The sequence below is a fragment of the Varroa destructor genome, unplaced genomic scaffold, assembly GCF_002443255.2.
Source record: "Varroa destructor unplaced genomic scaffold, Vdes_3.0 BEIS01000003.1, whole genome shotgun sequence".
Lineage (NCBI taxonomy): Eukaryota > Metazoa > Arthropoda > Arachnida > Mesostigmata > Varroidae > Varroa > Varroa destructor.
The window spans coordinates 25,370,239-25,391,663 of NW_019211456.1; the positions used below are offsets into that span (position 1 = coordinate 25,370,239).

Genomic DNA, 21,425 nt, shown 5'->3' on the forward strand with positions numbered 1-21,425 from the left:
GTGTGTTCCGCCATGAGGAATTATTATTAATCGGACGATATGCGAAGCTGAAAGGGTTTAGTCGTCGTAGCTCGACAAATCAGCGGAAAGGTCAGAAGCAAATCAGTCTTCAAATTTGCGAGCACATAGCAGCGACAAAGCAAGCGACGACCAGAAAAGATTTAGCATCAATGCGGCAAACGAACTCATGAAACGATAGCAAAATTTGTTCGATCAGTAAAGAACCAAGTCGATTTACTCTAACAGAGAAGTCTTCTCATTCGACTTGACGAACGCTACTTGAGGGCATGCGACGCGATCATCATTTGTTCACCATCAGATCAGCCATCTAGGAACAGGCGATACACGCAGGCATACAAAACCCCTCGTATATATATATATGTATAATAGGATGCAGTATATGGATTGATCAGTCACGAGAATTTCTGACTCCCTGCAGGGTGAGTTCATGTGAGCGTTCGTATCAGGCCCGATTGACTTGATTGTCGTATGCCTCGAATGAGTAATGCAACAATTGCCGGAGTAGCAGTAGCTGCCGTTGTTGTCATGCCTTTTATCGTTTATGCCACTGTTGGCATTGATCAAGCCAAGAAGTAAGCGGTTTTTAAAAGACCGATTATGAGAGATCGTTAGATCACAAACAAACGCAAATCTGTCAGCAACTGTTAAATAAGGCCCGATCGGCTATCTTCAAACACGTTAAAATGCGGAGTGGCAAAGCGGGCCGAAAACAATAAAATTGGAAATAGTAAACGTAAGGGAATTCTTATCGACGCCATCATCACCAACAGCAACAGCGGCAGTAACAACAATAACAACAAAGCTGTTTGTGAAAAAATACAAATGGTCGAAAGACGATGACGCGTAACACAATGGGATAGATCGTCTGGGGCAGAAAATGATTCATTTTTGTGGGTGCGCTTGCGCATGTAAAGCTAATATACGGTTAGATGGATAGATGCATTCTTGCTCCCACACACACACACACACACACACACACACACACACACAAACACACACACACACACACACACACACACACACAACACACACACACACACACACACACACACACACACACACACACACACACACACACACACACACACACACACACAACACACACACACACACACACACACACACACACACACTGTCTTTTCCAATTTTCCCGCAAAAGCTTTCAACCCGTCGATTTTTAGTTAGCCAGTTTTTGATTCCGCTCGTGTGTTCGTGTATACGTGTGTATGTTCTGCCCCTTCAGCGTCAACGGCTGCCTTTAACCGTGACAACTTAATCAACCCGTCATTTTCAGTATTATTTTGCCGGCATTATGGTGCATGGCGGCCTCAAGCAACGGCAACAGGACACTTTGTCGGCCATTGTAACTTTCTATTTATTGCTACAATCACGGATATTCTTGGCCGAACTTTCAACCATTGTTAGCGTTAGTATCGCATTTGCTGCGAGCTATAATTGCATGCAGTGAAATTATATGGAAGCCAGTGATTTCTATAATTTTTCGCTAATTTTTCACTACTTTTCCACTATTTTCTTATTTTAGCCTGCGTTTTCGACTTTGCCGCCGCTGTCGTATAGCTGTCACTTTTTCTAGTCGACACCTGTTATTCTATGTGTTGCAACATGGCATGTCGTTGCATCGCGCAAACTTATTTCAAAGAAACGCTCGATGATGACAGTACTCCCCGTGCTTAAGTGACGGGTAACGTAAGAGAGATGCAGTTAGCATATTTAATGACCACGGCAAACGTTTTCTCGACTTGGATAACAAACGTTTCGCTCTAAAAACCGTCGACGACGCGACAGTCAGCCGTGGGCACTGCATAAAAAGCAGCGGTTCATCAATATCCCGATCATTATTATCATCATTTTCGTCAATATCAGCGTCGATGTTGTTGTTGTGGAGACCAATGACGCCGGCACTTTTTGCACCACAGAATTTTTTCATTCACTAGAACTGGTCTCAACTTCGTGGCCATTTCGGTATCCAGTTGTCTGAACCGCCGGAATTGTCGTTATGATCGACTCCATTATGGCGTGTCGATCCATTTGTGTTGGTATTGCTATGGGAAAGCCCTTCTGTATGGATTAATGCCGGAGACAACGAACCCAGCGGCGGTTCGTGGGTCGTTGTAAACTTCGTCGAACTTTTGCTCAACTTGTATTCTTTGACTGACTGGCTGACTGGGCTAAGCTAAAATGGATTTTCAGTGTGTGTGGGTCGGGTGGCGTCAGGCCACGTTCTCGTTTCTCGCCGAACGAAAACCCTAGCCAAATTAGTTGGACCAAAGTCGATCGGTTTCATAACATTCTCGCCTAATCGCTTACAGCAAAAGCAGGTTATCAGCATATGAGCAAAGGCTTACTTGCCCTGCCTGCACACGTGTTTAACGGTCAATCGAAGACGGCAGCTGGGTTTGGCCAACGAACGGTGTCGCTAACGGAGTTCACGTCTATCATCAATGGTGGCTATGGGTAACGATAGTTTAGTCAATTTGTTCAAACCACACACGCAGCTATATAAACGCAAGGGACAAACGATAAAATTCGCATGTCTATCTAATGACAAGCGGTTTTTCGTCTTGCTATCAGCTCCTCCTCACAGATGGGGATAGTAGGAACAGCGGACAATTGCAAGACGTTCAAAAAAGAAAGGGTTCATTGGTTCTCAATGAATTAATCACAGCGGGAAGTATAAAAAGACCTGGCCTTCTTTTTCCTTATTGATTTGTGGCTCTCACCTGCAACGTGATACAGGAGGAAAACCAAAAACGGCTTGCCAAAACAGAATAGTTAGAATTGTAATAAGGTAGGTAAATAACTTAACGGTGATGACTATGAAGAAGATATCAAATGAAAGACAAAATTGTTTAGACAGAAAAAAAGTAACCAAACAACCACCGTTTTTGTTCGGGCGACGAGTAATTTTAGTCAGACCATCGTCAAGCTGCTGACTGACCATTTTTGTACGGCAGAACTAACTCTCGCAGCAACTACCAAGTGTCAGTATGACAAGGTCGGCAACTGAAGAAGACCAACGATGAACGAACCAAACAAATAATAAACGCGCAAACTGAAGGTATCCCGTTTGTGATGTTATCGCCCACGACTGTTGATTGTTCCTTGAAAAAAAAAAAAGGTAAATATACACATAACAAAACAAATCACATCGTCAGGATCGCTACTGGATATGGAAGCAGCAAAAAAAAAATAGAGCGAACACTTCACGCTTTAGCTACTATAGAAAAGTGGCCAACACAGAAGCCCATAGATTGCGTTACAAAAATCTGGATGAAGCCAGAAGGAAACGTCGTACGATTATCTTGCACAGGGCATGACGGTAGCAGGGCATTCGGCAGTTACGCGCTGTCTTATCCGACGATAACCGAAAGTCGCGACGCTAGTTACCAACAGCGCCGTATGATACCGCCATTGCCATTTTCCTTCATCGTCAATAACGCCCGTGGCATTATTAGGTCCACGATGAAAGTTCACTATACCCCTTAGCAAGGGGTAACAATAATTAGTGCTTAATTAGAAAGCTACTAGAATTGTTGATGGGTAGCAGGCATTTGTGTCACATTGTCAAACGTGATGATCTTCATCGTTTAACGACGATCCCTGTAGCAGAACTCCCATTTGTTGGTTACGTCCGACGTTCGTGAACAAATTCTACTACATTATAAACGGGTATTTTACCTTTGCACCTGACGGACCCAAGACATGGGGCACTAAACCCTCCTCATGTATACGTTTAATAGGATATATTTAGTGCAGTACTGAGAGGCAGGGAATCGCGTGTGGGAAAATCGAGTATTTAGCTTGAATATATTAGTACCGTATTATTATCAACGAACTATAGAAACAAATTCTACAAGCAATAATTACGATTGAAACAATAACTAGCAAATAACACCCAACCGAGCATCTATCGTGGTAGTACGTAAATTGTTAACCGCCAACGTATTTACAGTACGACCTATCGATAGAACTTAACTTAAAAACAAGATAAAGCTTAATTGTAATTACAAACTTAGAGACATTCAAACGCACGTCATCAGTACGAGTTGTTGGCTTCAAATAACGTAAATTCATATGATGTTGTTATTACTGATTTTTTAAAGATTTTCTGCGTCTCCAGCTCAGTCGGTTTGATCCTCGGATTCACATATAAAATGAAAGTTAAAAAAGTTTTTCGATAGGCCAGTAAAGCATACATGGAATTGCATAACAGTAAATCTGAACGTTAATTACTGATACATTATAGCAAATGCTATATTTATATAAATACTAAAATATACAGCCTAAATTATCAACAATAGATTTACTATTTCTAGTCGGCAAAGCAGCGATTGTGATTAGCGTTCGTTTATCTTTATTTAGTCAACCATCTAATTTTTTTCGGATTGATCGTCCTTATACCATCTCTTCCACAAGCTTTTCAAATTCAATTTCTGCTTAAATGTCTTACCATGTTTCGTGCACACCATTATAGTCAATTACATGATCCGTTACCGGATTAACTGGCGCTCATTGGACCCGATCGGTGGTTACTCTGTCTTTTCTGGTAGGTATTGAGGCTTTCGACGAGAATTTTAGTAACGGCTAACGGTACACCTCTTGCCTTGTCTAACCGTCCGGTAAAAGGCTGTAGCATGTTAGCTATTTGAACATTATTTTCTATTTGGCTTTTCAATGATTTGTTAACAAATGAGATATTGTCTCTAGCTTTTTGATTGATTGATTACTCCATCTATCGATCATTGACGTTCGCCTCATCTTGACCGCTAAGGTAGACTTTTGGCGTGATGTGCCCAACCAATTTCAAGGAACACAACCGTTCGGAAGAGATTATATCTACAGCTCACCGTGATGTCCATCGTTTTGGCAGCCATTACAAACCTTCTAAATCAGTCTGGTTGCCACAGTTAAGGCGGAACTATGGTAAACGTTTGACACATTGACGATCTACACCGTCCCCTAATGAAATTTTGATCATAACGTGTAACGATAGTAACGCTGGTATCTTAAGATATGGCGCGATTTGTCTTTCTTTGCACGGGATTTCATCAGATCCCAGATATAATAGAGTTGTCTCGGCTAATTTTAGTGCAGTAGTTCACCACTAACCAATGTTCTTCACGTAACGGTAGTGTACGCGACGCTTTCAAGCTGTCAGTACGCACAGTTTATAATGCTGCTCTATGCGCGTAGATTATACATAACAGGCGAAAGCATAAGTGCATTGTGTTTACACCTGGATTTTCTACAAATTAAACTGCAATTGCATTTTTATCGGTCGTTTCCACTTGCAGTCCGTGGTAACTTGTTTCTAATTGGACGACCCACGCTAACAAAAAGTACGGTCGGTATTCTTCTGTTCGCTTATCAGTGTAGCCGTACGCCAAAATTGTTCGACTTAGTCAATCATCAATTGAATCCTGTTTCATTAATCATTTCGTTCTATCCTGCACACGTTCACCACCAGATCTTTTAAATGCAATTCAAACAGTGATAAATATTTGTAGATAACAAATACTCGTATGTTAATCATAACACGAACTGTAACAGATAGTAATCATAACTACGAAATAACTTAATTTAAGTTTATAGTCGATATACACACAGGTAATAATTAGCGACTGTCACAGTCTCGACTGCTTGCCAAGGGACCAGCTTGCAGCGACGGATTTGAGCGACTCCCACAAGGTTGGATCGTTTATGGATACAATAACGTACTCTAATATATACTAATGCTAATATCCAGTAACTAAATACCCCGTCGTACAGGCAGCGCTTTGATCGATTCGAATAGAATCGCGTTCGGTGCTTCGTTCGATCAACTGGCAAGCGGCTTGACGATATTTATTAACCACATCCCAAATCATAGGCGGTATGCCCAAATTTTGAAAACAATCGGCTTTATCTTAGATAAGTAATCTATTGGTAATTATTAGATAACTACTAGATGATTTAAGAGAAAAACAAGAAAGAACACGATCGCGTTTGCGTAAGCATATGGTTAAAGAATACAACAGCAATTAGTGCGGCGGCGTCGTCTCCCACACCAAAACCAGCGTTTAGCTAATATTATTGTAAATATTGACGTCAACGTATAATTACAGTCCTTTCACGTAATCACTGTTCTATTTCCCGTACTGTGTATTACGTGATGTACATATGTTATATGCTTATGAATATCATTTCATTTAGACTGAGTAAAAATGTTTCTTCGAGGGCGTAATATTAATCTAATACAAAAAGGTAAATTATTATAGTTCATTCTATCGGTCTATGATCAACAAACAATCTACGAAACGCTCAATCTCGCCGTAAATTATGACTGAGGGGTCTAACTCAGCCACTGACAACTATGTCAGTAGCTCTCATATATATATATACAAAACGTAAAAAGACCATGTTCCGCAGCGTCGTCTAGTATGAGCCTTCGCTCTGTGTATCGTTTTTGCGTATTGGTTATCAAATGAATGTATGCTGGCAGAGGCAGGTTTGCGTCGGCCCAGATAAACACGCACTCTTCGAGTAAAAACATCTTCACAGCTCTGTACTCACCGGGTATCTTCCGCCGACCTGTTCGTCCTGACTTTGAGCTGCTAACCGAACCACAGCTTCTTCTACGTTGTCGTCGTTTTTCAGCTTCTCCAGAGCAGCTGCCGCCACTGACGCTTGCGCAGCACTCTTGTACGACGGGGTGAGGCTCCTTAATGTATTGGATGCCATTGATGTATTCTGGCTCGGGGTAGCGATCCCGATTGCGAGGTGCCGGTAAGGGCTCAGCTGGTACCGTCGGCGGTTCGGACGGACCAGCTGGTTGAGGTGGTTTGTACTTGATCGCGACAACCTGAGGCGCGTCTGCCGGATCGGCGACCTCAGGTGAAGCGCTTTTAGGGCTTGCGGTATTCTCCGAGTTGCCGAAACTCGAATGAGATTCATTGTCCGTAGCAGAGCTTCCCGAGGAAATGCCCGACTCATAGTCGCGTTCAACCGGCGTCTTCATATCGGGTTTCGGATCGGTCTCCGACGCTGCCGTTACAACCGTTTCAACAATAACCGTTTGCGAATTGCCGACAACGTCGCTGTTCTTTGGCGTGGCAGGGTGCAGATTTAAACGGCGGAAATTCGTTTTGATGTATTTGCGCAACGCTCTAGGTGGCATCACGTAATGTTTCTCGAACTCAGTGTGAAATACGATTTGCCTCTGATACTCCTCGTTAGTCTGAGGGTCGCGATAGTTTTGAGGAGAGGTGACCATCGCATGCTGAAGGTCGTTTTGACTCGCACTAGACTTGGATAGTTTCGGCACTCGGCCCTGGTCAAGTTCATTTATACTCGTTAACGAAGCCGACTTCTTGAGGATACCTGGCAAGGTGCGCTCATCGGTGGCTTCAACAGTCGATTGCACCCGCGGCAGCGTCTGGCCGCGATCATCTAGATCCGCGCCCGGTACTGCCGGCGAGTCCGTCAGAGATTTGGAACTGTTCTTCTTGAAGCGTGGCAAACTGAATGACCAAAGACGCCTACTTGCCTTCGCCTTATCCGAATCGCTTGACTGTAACGACGAAAAACTGTCATCCGGATACGACCGGGCGCCATGCGACAAGCTTCTAGTTAGCGAGTTCGAGTCAGGCGTCGATCGCGGCGTCTCTGATGGACTGCTCGTCGCACAGCTATCGGGGGAGTAGCTACGAACGCTGTCATCGAAGCTCACAAATTTTTCTTGCACACGAGGTGGGCACGTGGGTAAAATTTGCGGACTGCTGGACATCACGTGTTGCATTTTTGGACTTCGCGTCACCAAGATAGTACGGCCTGTTGGTGCAGGAGGCATTATTGGTACAGCTGATACCGTCGCCATTTGATCGACATCAGCAGCCGCGAGTAGATGAAGGTTTTTGTTTTCCTGCTGCTGCTGATGCTGCTGCTGCTGCTGCTGCTGCTGACGCTGGGCCTCAACAATAAAGCGGTGTTGTTGCTGAGGTTCGTGAGATTGAACGACCGGAGGGGGGGGCGGCCGTGACGGTTGAGGCTGGGGGGGTGGCGGCCTTCGCGAGGGCAGGGGCATAATTCGTGGAACCTCGCGATTAGCAAGTCCCTCTCGAGCACTAGCAGGAGTAGGAGGGGGCATTTCATGTCGGGAAGGGATTTTAGAGGGTCCGCGAAGCATTCGTTGATCAGGAGCCGCTTGATGTAAATTGTTGTAAATGAGAGGACAGGTTTGTCCATCGGCGCCCCGGATTAACCGAATATCGGCGTGTCTGTAAAAGGGAATTACATAAAAAGAAAAAGTAATTAGCATAAATAAGAGAAGCATACATATGTACCAAAATAATAGATGATAACGTTATAGCTAGAACTTTTAAGATAGAACAGACGATCTTAGCAACCATATCACATCTACAAAATTTTCGTTCCATCATACTAGAAAGGGGGTTTTTAGAAGTCGCCGGTGCATGACCGTGAAAGGCTATGAAAAACTTCAACTACGGATGTAAAGGGCAAAGAATTCCCCAAGTGTTGAATGACAACTAGCCTTCCAGCTACCGGTAGAGGACGTCAGTCTTTCCAACGATCAGTTTTTCCAGCTGCTGAATATATAATACTTGTAGTCAGAATAATTATATTGATTGACAGGCAATTAGTACAGGCCACCTTATTGCCCATGTCAGCTCTACTTATTACGTCGACAAAGACGCCTAGGCTTTTCATCTAGCAATTGCGAACCCGCATCTCTAGTTGCAGCAAACACTATACGGGGATTCTCTTTCTGTCCTATTTAAGATAGTTGCTGCAAGAATGATGCCAGCCGAAATTGAAAGAACGTTGCCCTCATCTTTGACAAAAGCGGCCCAAAGGCCAAACGACCGTTCGATGCTTGCAATACTTTCGGCGTAATCTGAACCTATTCATCATAACATTACCATCCCAATTGTATCTGCGGTGAATCTTATCTCAAACTTTTACTGCTAAGAGCCTGAAGGACTGCTTTTAATGTGTTTGTCTATGTATGACTCTCCGTGCTTGTATGTCCTTTGAGGTATATGGTTCTAACTGGAAGTGGACGTGTCATCCAACGGTTGTTGTGAGTCATGGGTTTTTCGACTGGTTGAATAAAATCCATCCAAGAATTCTCATTACTGGTCTTACGACCCGGTCCTTTACATATCGTCATTGCGATTATAACAACTGACTTTGTTGCTTGGTGCCTATAAAGAACGTATTTCTTTTTGTAATTCAAATTGAAGGCCGTCAGGCTGGTCGCCTACCCGCCGCCAATGACTGTCGCTAATGTAACCCAAACATGTCGATGATCCGTTAGGCGTTGGACGTTGGTGACGTGGCTATCAGATGAAGACGATACTGCTGTTGTTGCCGTCAGTACGACCTAACCCGATCCGACCGCACGATGCTGCGAGATGTAGCCAACATAGATAAAGACGGCTTAGCGATGATTCGGTACGACGGGGAGATGCGAAGCCCGTAAGTCAAAGAATGTGTCACTAGCATAAATTATCGGACCAATGTTATTGTCGCCTTATTGACGTCGTCGCTGTAGTCCCAGTCGCTTGACTTCAATTCAGGCTCAAATCTGCCAATGCAAAGAGATGAAGCGAGAAAACAGCTAACCAAAGTGGACGAAAACAAGAGATGCTGCGCTACCCCGATGAAATTATCGCGACAAGTTTGTTATACTGCAATACTAGTAACTCACGACAAAGCTGCTCGAATACGACTAACATGCACGATATAAACAATAACAACGATGGTAGGTTGACGCCTCGTGGCCATGAGCGAAATCAGTCAATGACTGCAACGACAGCAGTAGCGGTGGCGTTATCAGTCTGTGGCGTCTGCTATCTAGTTAAGAAAAACAACAGTGATACCGTCGTGGTACCACTAATATAAACAAAGCAACTACTAATAATAAGACATTTTTTCATCTCTCACCAGCGTGTCCTATCTCTTTAATTACCGTATTAGTAAATATGGATAAACTAATAAATTGGTTTGCTGTCGACTGCTACTAGTCAGCTCATCGATAAGTCGTTAATTGTTTTTCTTTAACATCGTTACGGTGCGGCCTTGTTATTCGTGTCGAACATTGAAAGCCTTTGAGATGTTGTCGATGTATCGTTCGGTCATTGTGCTATCGCCAACAAGCTTTCATAGATATCGACAGCAGTGAAGTAATTGGTAGTACCGTTGTAGAGTGACACTTCATACTTCTTCTTCGGCTCAGTACAAGTCCAGACGATTTATTATGCGTTGCTATCCGCATTCATATAGCTCGATCTTACATTATAGCTGTCGAAGACCATGACGATGTTCCTGAAGACGTTTATGATGGATATTAGGACGATTCGCCGCAGCTGCTACTGTTGATGGTGATGATTAACACCGCGTGGGGTAATTTTCTCCGGTTCAAAAATTCGCTCAACCTTGGACGTCGAACGTATGCCAGCACGGTATACAAATAGGCAGGCTGGCTAATGGAAGAATTGTTATTCAATTTTTCAGATGAAACAACGACGGCGACTGCGGCCGCCACTTCGGCTGTGGCAGTCGCTGCGATCGCAGACTTTCTGGCGATCTAACTTGAACCCATCGTTACATAGTCATGCATCGCTTTGTCTCGAAAGAGAAAACAAACATGTAGCGGCGCGACGCTGAACACTAGCATATGAACTTTTACGATGCTGATACCGTTGTGCCAATAGAATTCAAGCAAATAAAGCTAAGGAGAAATGCATGAAGCGGTAAATTAGGACCATAACGTCGTCTATGGTATCCCGGTACACGGCAAAGCAAGACACCCCATAGTTGTTTTGCAAGCCCCCCAGCTCCCGTTATCAGGTCTGCATTCAGTAGTTAGTCCGAATAAAGATCTGCAGGTCATTTACGTGTACGATTAGGAACTACACAAGACAATGGGAATTACAACCTTGACAGTTACCTAAAATTAGACAACTAAACCGGAGGCCAAACATCGTTTTGAAGCTAAAAACACACAACGGAACAAATGCATGCCTTACAATGGCTTCTGCTTTTATCCGGGTCGATTGAATTTAGATCGTTACCTGACCACCGACGCAACATCGCTAGATCGAACAACAACAACAACACTATCATCAGCATCGTGAATAGCGACGACAACAGCGACGCCATACCTATAAGTAACACGCGCAGGTCGACATGAGACGAGGCGGACCGACGAGCCCCGATAGAGACAATGATACCGGTTGCAGCAGGACCAGAACCTGATCTGTCGAGTTGGGCTGGTTTTGGGCGGGGGACGCGTAAATGCGCATCGATAAGGACAAGAGAGAGCAATCGTCATCGCCGTCGCTCACGGTGGCAGCGACGGCGATGGCGATTAGCGATTGTCGTGATAGGCTATCGTGACCGGTGCGCTGGCGTTTGCCATGTCCGCTGCTGTTGCTGTTGCTGCTGCTGCTGCTGCTGCTGCTGGCCAGACTATAGCTACTGATGCTTGCTAGGGACCAGTAATACACGAACTAATAAAGCGATGTCGTGTCCGCATCCCCTAAGCCGCGTGTGCTGTGTAGGAAGACAACAACGAAAATAACAGCTGCAGCAGCAACAACAACAACAACTAGACTGCAATTATCTAGTCGGGGTTGTAGTCTTATATCATCATTTGAAGATTTAACACGGCAACGCCAATAGCAAGTCGATCTCGGTTCCTACTCCTAGTTAGTACTTCCCTTTGGCTTGAACGCGTAACGTAAAAGACGATGTAGCGTAGACGTACAAGCTAGACTCTGGGTGATGCCCGTATAAAAATACTAGGCGCATATGGCCAACTGGGGTGGCAGCATTACAGCTTTATGGTAATGGGTGATGACATACGCAAACTGAGGAACGTGCCGCTATCGTGGACAGGAGAAATCGTCATCAACATCGAAAAGTCGTAATTCTTTCATTTTCGTCATGTCAGCGATACAGAGTGAGAAGATGCAAGAAATAGAGATACTGGTTTAGAGCTAACGGCAGTAACAATGAAAACGGAAGTAGCTTGAGCCGTCAAGGTGTTCGGTGTATCACCATTGTTTGTTATGTGGATCGTGGTGCTACCGGCGCCCCAGCAACAATCCGGAAACGGCATAGAATGAAACACAAACCCAACTGGTCAGACTAGAGCATGGAACCGAGCTGGAAGCTGGGGGGTGAAAAGCGGGGTGTTTGCCAGCAGTGTATTATATACGTGATTGTTAGAATCTAGTGATATATTTGTACGTAGTCTTATTGCTGTTCTATGACATTACGCTTGGCTATTGCCTCACTGTCAAGCGAAACGTATTATTTTGTTGGAGAATAGTAGTCGATTGCAGGTACAAACATAGAAGAGACACATATAGGCCGATACAAACATAATAGAAAATAGTGATGGTAACCGAATGGTTCTAATGAAAAAGAACATGAAAAAATGCTGTTTGTAGCGATAAAATGCTGATCCCGTTATGACGGAGTGCCATAACGACTAACTAGCGCAAAGGAAACGATATAAACATTGAGAAGTAATGAAAGGGTAGTATAAAAGCATGATACTAACAAGAATGATCATAATAAGAGGAAAAAGAAAGTGAAACAGTAAGTACAATACGTGTGATAAGAAAAGAAAATATATAAGGATGACATAAAATAATAGTAACATTATGGTGACACGGTATTATAATATGAAATAAAAAAAACAAAATTAGTTTCGAAAGATATTGTAGGATAGAATGGCACAATGGCAACAACTAGCTAATAGCTATCCATATGTGAGATTGATGTACAATGGGTGATTGAGATAGAATAATTTATGATGATATGATTTCGTCCCAAATAAGATGAAACGATGGACCTTCTAACCCAGTTGTTAATTTTAGATGCCGAAACAAAGTTGTTTCTTTTTTATCATTGAAATAACCGTATTCCATGTGTTAACCAAAAGTAAACTCTTTATTTAATAATAAGAACAACCTACCTCTCCTCGTATGGACTCTTGTACGTGAGTGTGCCCTGCAGTTGCTGCTGAGGGGAATCAGGCCCGACGGAAATGACACGTGGTGGAGGCTGGAGAGACGCTCCGGAGCTCACCCCGGGTCTACTGACAAAATGCTGTATCATCGTCGCAGGTGATGACCTCATACTTTATTTTCCTGTGGAAAAATAAACGTAATAAGCTATGCTAAACGTAAGAATTTGTTTGAGATAAGATAAAGAGATAAGAAGATAAGATAAATATATCTTTGAAATATCCTGACTTTTTTTACGCTCAGATCTCTCTTTATGTCAGCTCATTTACCCACCAGAAATATGTCGAATTTTTTTTTCTCATTTACGCAAAAAAATGGATTGCTTGATAATGGTGCCAGTGCTATTGACTGCCACTTTAAGTATGAATAACTATCACAGATATGGCGATTGTAAGCAACGACATTCAGGCCGATAATAATCCAGCAACGGATTATCTTGCCGAATAGAGAACACAGATCCTTGGTTGATTAATTAGTCGATGTAAAATTCTTCATTTTCGTTCGACACTTTATAGTGGAAAAATGTAGCATATAAAAAACTGCAATCTTCCAATAGATGTCCACCTGATCGACAGCTCAGCTGCGACCCAGGTTCGCTTTGTCTGCATAAGTATGCCTCTGTGTATGTTAGATTGAGTGATTTCTAGGTGAATGGAATATATGGAAATTTCGTATAAAGTCTCTTCGAAGAGGCAAATAGACGCGACAATTTATGAGGTGCATAGGGGAGTAAAACGGCGCCGTTTATATATAATATATATATGTACGGTTGCGTTCGTTGCGCAATGATCTCTTATAGGGACATTTTGTTGTACCCGTTCGTTCCCTGTTGTACCCCGAACAATAATTCGTTGTTTTCCGTCCTTTCATTAGTGTTATTGTCTACTCAATCTACCCCATCGGTAGTAGTCTCGCCATGGCCTGGCGTACATCATATGTCATCGTTGTGCACGCAATTGAACTACATCAGTCATTTCTTTTGACGTGCTTTTTTTGTTTGGCCTCGGTGTCTTTCTAGGTTCTTCTTTACGACCTTGCACTGCGGCTGCCGCAATTATTTAGAGTCACAGACGTTTCAACGGGCTATTCGACCTAGCTGCCTGAAACCATCGCTGGTCGTGTGCAATCGTCCTCGTGGTAGGAACATCTGCGTCGAAAGAGATTGAAGCCGCTTCTTTTACAGCTGGACAAAACTAATTATCTATTGCTTTCCTTGTCGTAATGGCCATTTTTTTTTAGTTCTCCTGATACCATCGGATATTACAATACAGTGTCACGTTGAGGGGATCAGTCTATAGACAGACTGAGGAATCGATGCAGTAAAGTCGAATGCGTCAGCTTGGTACCGGCAGTAGCGGTAAAGAGATTGACCACAACAGAATACGGTGGCAGTCTTTTACGGCAAACATCTCCGTGCGTATGAACGGCGATAACCAAATGGGGCAATGTTAGATAATCGCACGATAACGCTGCATAGCGCTATTTATTGTTTTACTATGCACGCTGCTATTTTGCAATCTTCATTATGCGTCGTGTGCGTCGCTTCGTTCATGGTGTTAAGCGAATGTATTTAGCTGTATCATTGGCTGGCAGGAACGAGCAGGTCTACGCTCTACATTTAGTTATTTGTTCCATAATATTTGATTGATTTTAAGTTACCTACGCTTGTCCAGCATGGATGTCTTTATCCGGCGGCCGGTACCCTTTATCACCTGGTGGATATAACTTCAAGTCACACTGTTTGGATCTCTTCGTGCGCGTGGCGACTGATGAGTCGTATAACCTTTGGCGTCCGACGGGCTTTGGAGATGTTCTGCATAGTGTAGCAGGCTCATACATCCAGAGCTTCCGTTGTTCCGAAGCACATCCTGTTACCATGGCAGTACTTAGTCGTGCTCGTGCGTTTTCCAGTAGGATAGATTCTCGTGGCAGGTTCACAGATCCAATGGAATAAGAGGGCACGTACTGGACTGGTTTTTACCGGCGAGACGGCCCACATTGCAGCCGCGTATCGACTCAAGTGCTTTAATCTATATTCTTTTATCCGGCGAAAACTGCAGCCGGTGTACGTTATTCACGTGTGGGAGGCCCTGTTGACACGTCAGAAATACCAAAGTATTAGCAAGGCTGGTCGTGATTTCCTCAGACTGGTCCGACATAGTCTGCCTTCGTTGAGGGTGAACCGTTCATGCTTTTCGCAGCACTTGTGTTACCGCTGTTTAGAAAAAAGTAGCAAGTTGATGTGTCTTGATTGATACACTGAGGGTTTGTTTAATGGCGGGCATAGAGATTTGGGAATTCGCGTCGCGGTCCCCAAACTTTACATTGTCAGCACGTCTGAGGCTTGTTACCAGGACTTAACATTTATAACCTACGGAGTTTGCGCGTTGTTGTGCCCGACATGTGTTCTTTCTTTGCTGGGTGTACCACCGAAAGCGGTCGTTGCCCAGCACAGGGGCTTATAACAATCGACTAACCTGGCGATTCTAGATCACAGCGACTCTAGTCGCTGTGATGCGAAAGTAACGGATTTTGTGGCCTTAGCTAGGAACATTAGCTAGAAATACGCTGAATTAAAATTTGACTTCCAGCTCGTCCAGCAGTTCGAGCTTGGAACTCGCAGTCCGTTCGAATGTCTTTTCGTTCTTCCTGCACGAACGAGTCCGCTCCCGTCGGAGAGAAACGATCGTAGAGACGCTTTTAGATTTGGCCCTACGTAGCCATGCTTTGTGCGTTCAAACTGAACTATACTCGGGACGTACCCTGCAGATGGTACTTCGCAATTGGTCGGAAACCCTCTTCGCGATATTTACCTAGACGCCCAAGTTGTTGAACGTACCTATGCGGCCTCGACGAGCATTAATTCCGTACTAATAATAATAATAATACGTAATAATAATAAAAAACAAATCACCCGATAAATCGGCTCACCTACGTATCTTTATCGCCGCGCATCCGTTGTCACTAATACGGAACGGACGACTCAACTCTGTCGTCGATTAGCAGGCATACTTCATAGTCATTCACCCTGCGCTTATATAGCCCTGGCTCTGTAAAACCAACTGTGAATATTCAATTATACCTGAACAGGGTAGTTGTAGCAGGTAGTATACACCGGCCAAAATCTCCAGCTGCGTTTACTCAGGGGAAGTAATAATAAGAAACATGGAAGCAAATCTTTTTACTTTTACCATCACTTGAAAGTTTACCGTCAGAGTGCACTTTGAGATTTAGAATTCATAACTTGGAAAACCGCTTGTTTAGTGCATGTTGGACTCTCTGAAATTTAGCGTATCTCCATATTGAACGTCGCAAATATTTTTTGATAAGTTAGTTCTTAGATGAACCACGCATTTACTGGTTGGTATAATAAGGCGTAACTTAACTCGTCCTCACAAAGTACAAATGCGTGAGGATCCGATGTCCATTGTCGTGTGGCCGACTACTCACATATGGTACGCCCTTTGAGCAGATAAGGACGAGACTTTCGAGTAGACAAATCGATTTATGGCGGCACACTTCTTCACTCAGCTACTCTAAATACGTCGACTAACTTCACAAGGCACGATAGCTTTGCTTAACTCGATCCTTCACGCGATCGTTGCGTTCGCAGCTGCTGCCCTCGCTGTTGTTTCGAATGGACTTCACCGCGCATACCTACGACGTACGTGCATGCAGACATAGAACATCTTATGCATGCCATGAAAAATGTACTATTTTCTATAGTTAACTAATCATCCCAACAGGGAATAACCATGTCAAGCTCGATGACGATGATTTTGCCACTAGCGAGACAGCTAGTGACTTGCCATCTGCCTTGTTCTTACCGTATCGATCCACACGCGTTCATATATCACAGAGCGGTAAGACAATCCCTCTGATGCTTTTCTGCCGCTTGGTGGATACATCTACAACAAAGGCTATAACTGACTGGCGGCGAAGGGACAGCAGCACCAGAAGGATCGGGTTTGTTTTAGACGGAGGACCAACAAACGCACATCGATCAGAACGAGAGAGAGAGAGAGAGATAAAGTAACAACAACAGCAACATCTGATTTATCTGCCACAACCATCGGCGGTCGGCGTAATTTGGCCAGTCGGTAGACGACTCAAGCAACGATTACTACATGCCTTGCGTCCTACCTTGTGGCCTTGCAGTGCACTAGCGATGTTTGCGGCAAATCTGTGTGCACAATTAACTGGCAATGTTAAGCCAGAAGACCGACGAGTAGATACGCACAATTGTTCCTGCTTGGGTGCTGGACGTTCCATGACTGACTCCTAGTCCGGAAGAGTTCTCCTAGTGAACTGGATTTATTTTGTTAACTTGACTTATCAGTGGCCCGGCGTTATTGTTGCAACGCTGTTAATCAATTCTCACACACACACACACACACGAGAAATAAAGGAATAAGCGAGTAAGCTTTAACAACGAGGGTCTTCGTAGCGAAGTCCCAGGAGCGACGTCCATTATCAGCAAAGCCGATAGATACTCGCGATTGTTGTAACGCAGCCAACAACAAACTGGAACGTCGAAGTAATCGTACGAGCGTATCTATGGCAGGATACGTTCGGATAAGCATCTCGGGGTGGTCGGTGGTCAAATGTAAATGGCGCGTTTCCGATGCGTTACTGAAGAACACAAGAGAGACAAATAAAATAGGCGAGCAATGTACACAGTCTAAAGATTATGGCAATGGACCAATAACGCCCGCCCGTAAGACGTATTGTAATAAAAAAAAAAAAACAGTGAGGTAACCCGTACCGAAGGCTTGCTTCATAGCTTACGTCTAAATCCAAAATAATCTCTGGCTGGTCGCTAATCGTTGATGTGTATAGGTCAAACGTTGAACGGGCAGAATCAACTGCGATAACTGAGTTCTGCGCATACTCTACACAGTTGAAACGATGAGTTTGAAACCCGTTACGTAGTACCTAAAGGTATGTATCATAGGCGTTAGTTTATCACATTGAGTAGAGTGGAACTAAATCCAAAAGATCATTGATCACGTTCCGCCCGCACTTAATAATTTTTCATTGCTTGACGAATTCAACGACGACGACGACGACAACCATGCCAACAACAATAATAGGGTGACTTGCTCGACTACCGGCAGAGAAGTTTCCACGGACACATCGTGTACCACAACGCCAAACACGAAAAAGAAACCACACTTACATAGAGAACAACGGCTTAGTTCATCCATCTACTGATGCGCTTACTTCGGCTCGCACGGAAAGCTGTCCAGCAAAGAGCAGACGACAACAGCAGTGATGCTGACGGTGGTGGTGATGATGATAATTTGTGATCTGAGAACAATCAAATTGTAGACATGCGCATCTTCTTCTTTCACTTTGAATTTCCTTTAAAAAAGTTGAGTTTTGTCAGCCGAGAGCCGCGTAACAAATAGTATCGAAGAGGAACCAGCTGGCACATAAACAAAGATCGTCCGCACGAGCGACTGCAAGGGACGCGGCGGGGGGCGGGTCAAAAATCCACAAGTACAGCGAAATAAAAATTCTCGCTTCTCGAAGCACGTACGTGCAGGCAGTTAGATATCCAGAGCCCGTTGTGTGAATATCGATGCCTTTGCAAGACCAGCCATTCCTCCACTGGATGACTAAATGGTATTTTGGCCCGATCGATATAGCAGCACGGCTATCTCTTCGAACGTACAATAATATCCTATACATTTGCATAGTTTGTCATCACTCAGTTATTGGAGAGGAGATGATTGAAATTTTAATTATTATGCTTGCTTCAAAAATGGCGTTATCGTTATTCTTATAAACAAACGACAAGGTAAGCGCTAGCGGATAGCAAGCCGGTTTTTCTTGTCGGAAGTTGAAAATTTTCATTGCCGCATTTTCATTTCGAATTTCTCATACACCTGATTTAGATAAGCTATCTAGAACCAGTGGCTGCGACAAGCCTGTAGACACTCATTAGAGCGGATGGAAGCTTCGGGCATGAAAGCAGTAATAAGCGATCCCTTGTTTCACATACTTCGTCATAGGGCGAATTCCGTTCTGTCTGAATCTGTCTGAGAAGAAATATAGATAGTAGGGCATCGGTCTGATTGATAGAGCTGTATGATCGAACGTCGAATCTTGCACTATTTGAGGTTGCATATTGACGAGATGTTACACATGGAGTAAACGAGCCGCTTGAATGATAGTTGTGGCCTATGTTAGCATAGGCAAAGGCTGTGGAAACTCATCACCCCGTTCCCTGCTAGCTCATGCCATATACGCAAAAGTGTCGCCGCATTTTAATCGTCAAGCGACACCTTTCGCAGGCTATCCTTACCGTGAAGTCACGCCTCTCAGAGCTACCTCAAACCAAGTGTACGCCATCAAATGAAACAAATCCAACATCCGACTGAGGATCACACATGTAACAATCTATTCTACGGCACAGTTTTTCACGCACGCTTCGGCAATACATTGCTGTTAGTGGGTATAGATCAGATACAACGTTTAGATGGTCTACCTTATTCTACAAAGTAGCAAAAAGCAAATTAAGACGAACGGATAACTTAAACGACACTGTGCAATGTAAGGGCAACTAATACTCTATCGAGATTTTCAACGAAGAAGAACCCGAACCCATTAAAACCTTCGGTTCGTTTGTACACTATACTATTCATATAGATGGTGACTAGAAGCTCAGTTGGTCAAGCAACTATTGGAAGGTTGGTGAAGAAGTACCTTAGTCAAACGGAAGCAATAGGAACTACTTTGTCCACTTGTCCTCTTCGAAGGGGTGTGTCTAGAGCACCGGCTTCAACAGTGATGCTAAATAAGAGTTTACATATTGCTTTATGCACCAATCGAAGCAGACAGCAACAAATCAATATCTATATTATAATTTATTGAGAACGTAATTAACAACAAGCAACTGCTTTGCCAAGAAAGTCACCTAAGAGGACTTACGAGATCGGATTATGGCGTTTCACATCTATAGATATCACATGTATTTCTACAGGGTATCCGTCTCCAAATTTGCTTTCGTCCTTCAAGGAAATGACATATTATAGACAAAAATCATGCAGAAAGTAAAAACATTTATCTGCCGTTCACAAAGGAACGATAAATTAACTGAACTATGAATTTTTTTTATGAATCGATACCATACAGTATGGTTTTACATTATGGAGAAGATCACACTTTTATTTACATAGGAATTGCGACGTTGGTCATATTTAGAAAGGTATCCCTTCTCAAAAAACACTAACTTTGATTGAACATTTTGATATCTACAACACACCAGAATCGCCTCAGTTGCCTGTGCGATATCTTGAATATACTCTCTCTTTACCGTCTATATAGGATTTCATAAACATTTACAACAGAACATTTACTTCTACATGTAAAGGAGCAAAAGTTCCCATGGCAGAATAACGCACACGTTCCCTGATGATCGGCGCCGGCAGATCCTGAGCCCGCACTTGCCGTCCCGCGGTCTGATAAACGGGGCAGAAAACGCAGTCAGATATGCCAGCCATCGTAGCATTGGCCTCTACCGCACAACTGCCCAGGATGCGTAGACAGAACGGCCATAAAAAAAATCGTACTTGGAATAATTTCATTACAGAACCAGATATTACGGCTTCGCCCAACCACCACTTCGATTTTTCGTCTTGCTGATGTCGCTATCTTTTAGCTTTATTTTTTCTGTTACTTTTTTTTTGCTTAAACCCACAACAAACACAAAACAAAGAAATTTAAAGATTAACATGATTTGGTAACACGCACTAGCAGTATGTCTAAAAACATATTGCCTTTAGATGCGATATAAAAAGAGTAACACACTTATGATAATGATTATAGTTTATTACAAATACCTTTAGCTCTTAATTATTCGATTATGTTCATTGCTATTAGTACTGTATATAAATACATGGTTTCCGCCAATGTCCAGTACTATTATGAACTCAGACTGATAACTTCCGTTGGACAACTTCTATATGAAATCCATTTGATGAGCCGATGAAATGCTATGGAGTGGCATGTTCTACATGGCAGAGCAGCTCCAAAAACTTCTAGCGTATATTGCAGACGCAAGTTATCATTACGTTACGAGAAAACTGGCTATGAAAACTAGAACAAAACGGCACGACATTAGCCGATCGGTGGTATAAATATGGCGGCAAAACACTTCTCGAAGAAGAGAGACGATAAAACGATAATGGTTGGTCGTCTTTATTCAGTGATGAATTATCCTTTTTTCTTTTGAATTCTCTTCTCAATTAAGTATGCATGGTACCTACCTTATCTTCGTTTTTATCTTCGTTAAGGAAAACCATATCGAGCATTTAGCTAGCAGGTTAATTATTCGTT

The 21,425-nt window shown here is 43.3% G+C and overlaps 1 protein-coding gene across 10 annotated transcripts in view; it reads right to left on the reverse strand.

Annotated features, from left to right (window-relative positions):
- Nucleotides 1-21,425, reverse strand: part of LOC111246829 (uncharacterized) — a 108,454-nt gene that overhangs the window by 48,949 nt on the left and 38,080 nt on the right. For 7 of the 10 annotated variants that reach the window (XR_002671817.2, XR_015323529.1, XM_086983394.1 and 4 more), the window contains exons 2-3: nucleotides 13,031-13,205; nucleotides 6,595-8,297 (exon numbers count right to left, since the gene is read on the reverse strand). Coding sequence is in view for 8 of the 10 variants with exons in the window: in XM_086983394.1 (XP_086839520.1) it covers nucleotides 6,595-8,297; nucleotides 13,031-13,194 (1,867 nt within the window). In the remaining 2 variants the exon portion in view is untranslated. Of the gene's footprint in view, nucleotides 1-6,594; nucleotides 8,298-9,305; nucleotides 9,837-13,030; nucleotides 13,206-16,013; nucleotides 16,135-21,425 lie in introns of those variants that run through there. The other 3 variants (XM_086983397.1, XM_086983399.1, XM_086983400.1) reach the window with 3 other exon arrangements.